Source organism: Perkinsus marinus, assembly GCF_000006405.1.
Source record: "Perkinsus marinus ATCC 50983 genomic scaffold scf_1104296931408, whole genome shotgun sequence".
Taxonomy (NCBI): Eukaryota; Perkinsozoa; order Perkinsida; family Perkinsidae; genus Perkinsus; species Perkinsus marinus.
This window is the reverse complement of record NW_003215754.1, coordinates 1-1046: the sequence shown is the minus strand read 5'-3', so window position 1 is coordinate 1046 and position 1046 is coordinate 1. Positions and strand designations below refer to the sequence as shown.

The window sequence follows — 1046 nt, the reverse complement described above, 5'->3', positions numbered from 1 at the left end:
GGACTTTTTCCCTTACGGAGATGGGGAAGTGGAAGTTGTGGACGTGGCCAAGCGCACCGTTGACGCCGTCGACGGCGGTCACGCTTATTGGACCGGGTACGGTTGAGTGGCGCTCACTGGTATCACAATAGGGTCAGGTACTTTACATCTCGGCCCAACTTTAAGGGTATGGTCCGAGGCGCGGGTAGGACTTATACTGCCGCAAGGCAGTTGGTGGCCACAGCCGTCCACAGGGCTCAACAGGATCAACTACAGAGTCTGGGTGAGTTGAAGGAGAGTGAGGGAGCTGCTCCACCACTGTTGTGTTAGAGAGGATGACCGACGCTGTTGGTATAGCTCAGCATCATGATGCTATTACTGGTACCGAGAAGCAGCATGTTGATGATGACTACTGTAAAAAACTGCACGAGGCAACAGAAGGAGTAGAAGGCACCTGCACAGTCGGGCACCATCATCTCCTGCTAGGTTATGGAATCCATTGTCATCCCCGAGACCATGTCGAGGTTTGGTCTTCGCAATGGTGGTGGCTACTGCCCTCTCCTCAATGAGAGTATATGTTCATGGACCGAAGAACTTTCGACTGAATCCTCCTCGGTTTTGATGGCGGTTTACAACCCCCTTAGTCACCCCATCACTTCTGTCGTATCGGTGCCCATCGCGCCACCGAAACAAAAAGCGGAGTCTCCCGAGGCTGATGACAGTATCGAGAGTTATTCGGTTCAGAGAAGCCTCATGGGGTCATTGAATCGCCATTGCAAAGGGATGGCAGTCGCTGTTGAGAAGGCGGTAAGCAAGCAGGGTGTGAAGGTAGGAGCTCCTCTATGTTATCAACGACTCACTTTTCCTCACTATGATCAGAGCTGGGTGACTGATGACGACGACCATCGTGGCACCCCAACCTCCACACTATACTTCACAGCAGAGGACGTGCCTCCAATGGGGTCGGCAATCTACCGGTAGGAAGGCTTCCAACCGATGCTACTACAGCATTTCCAGTTTGAATTGAAAGTTTAACCGAATTACTGAAGGAACTTCCACCATCGCTT

The 1046-nt window shown here is 52.2% G+C and overlaps 1 protein-coding gene across 1 annotated transcript; it reads left to right on the top strand.

The window, feature by feature from the left end:
* Positions 1 to 137: 137 nt before the first annotated feature.
* Pmar_PMAR027563 (lysosomal alpha-mannosidase, putative) lies at positions 138 to 960 on the top strand (the record flags this gene model as incomplete). Its single annotated transcript, XM_002786334.1, has 3 exons — positions 138 to 262; positions 310 to 422; positions 466 to 960. Coding segments are annotated over 3 exons (733 nt in total), but the record flags the coding sequence as incomplete, so codon positions are not given.
* Between the last annotated feature and the right edge of the window lie 86 nt (positions 961 to 1046).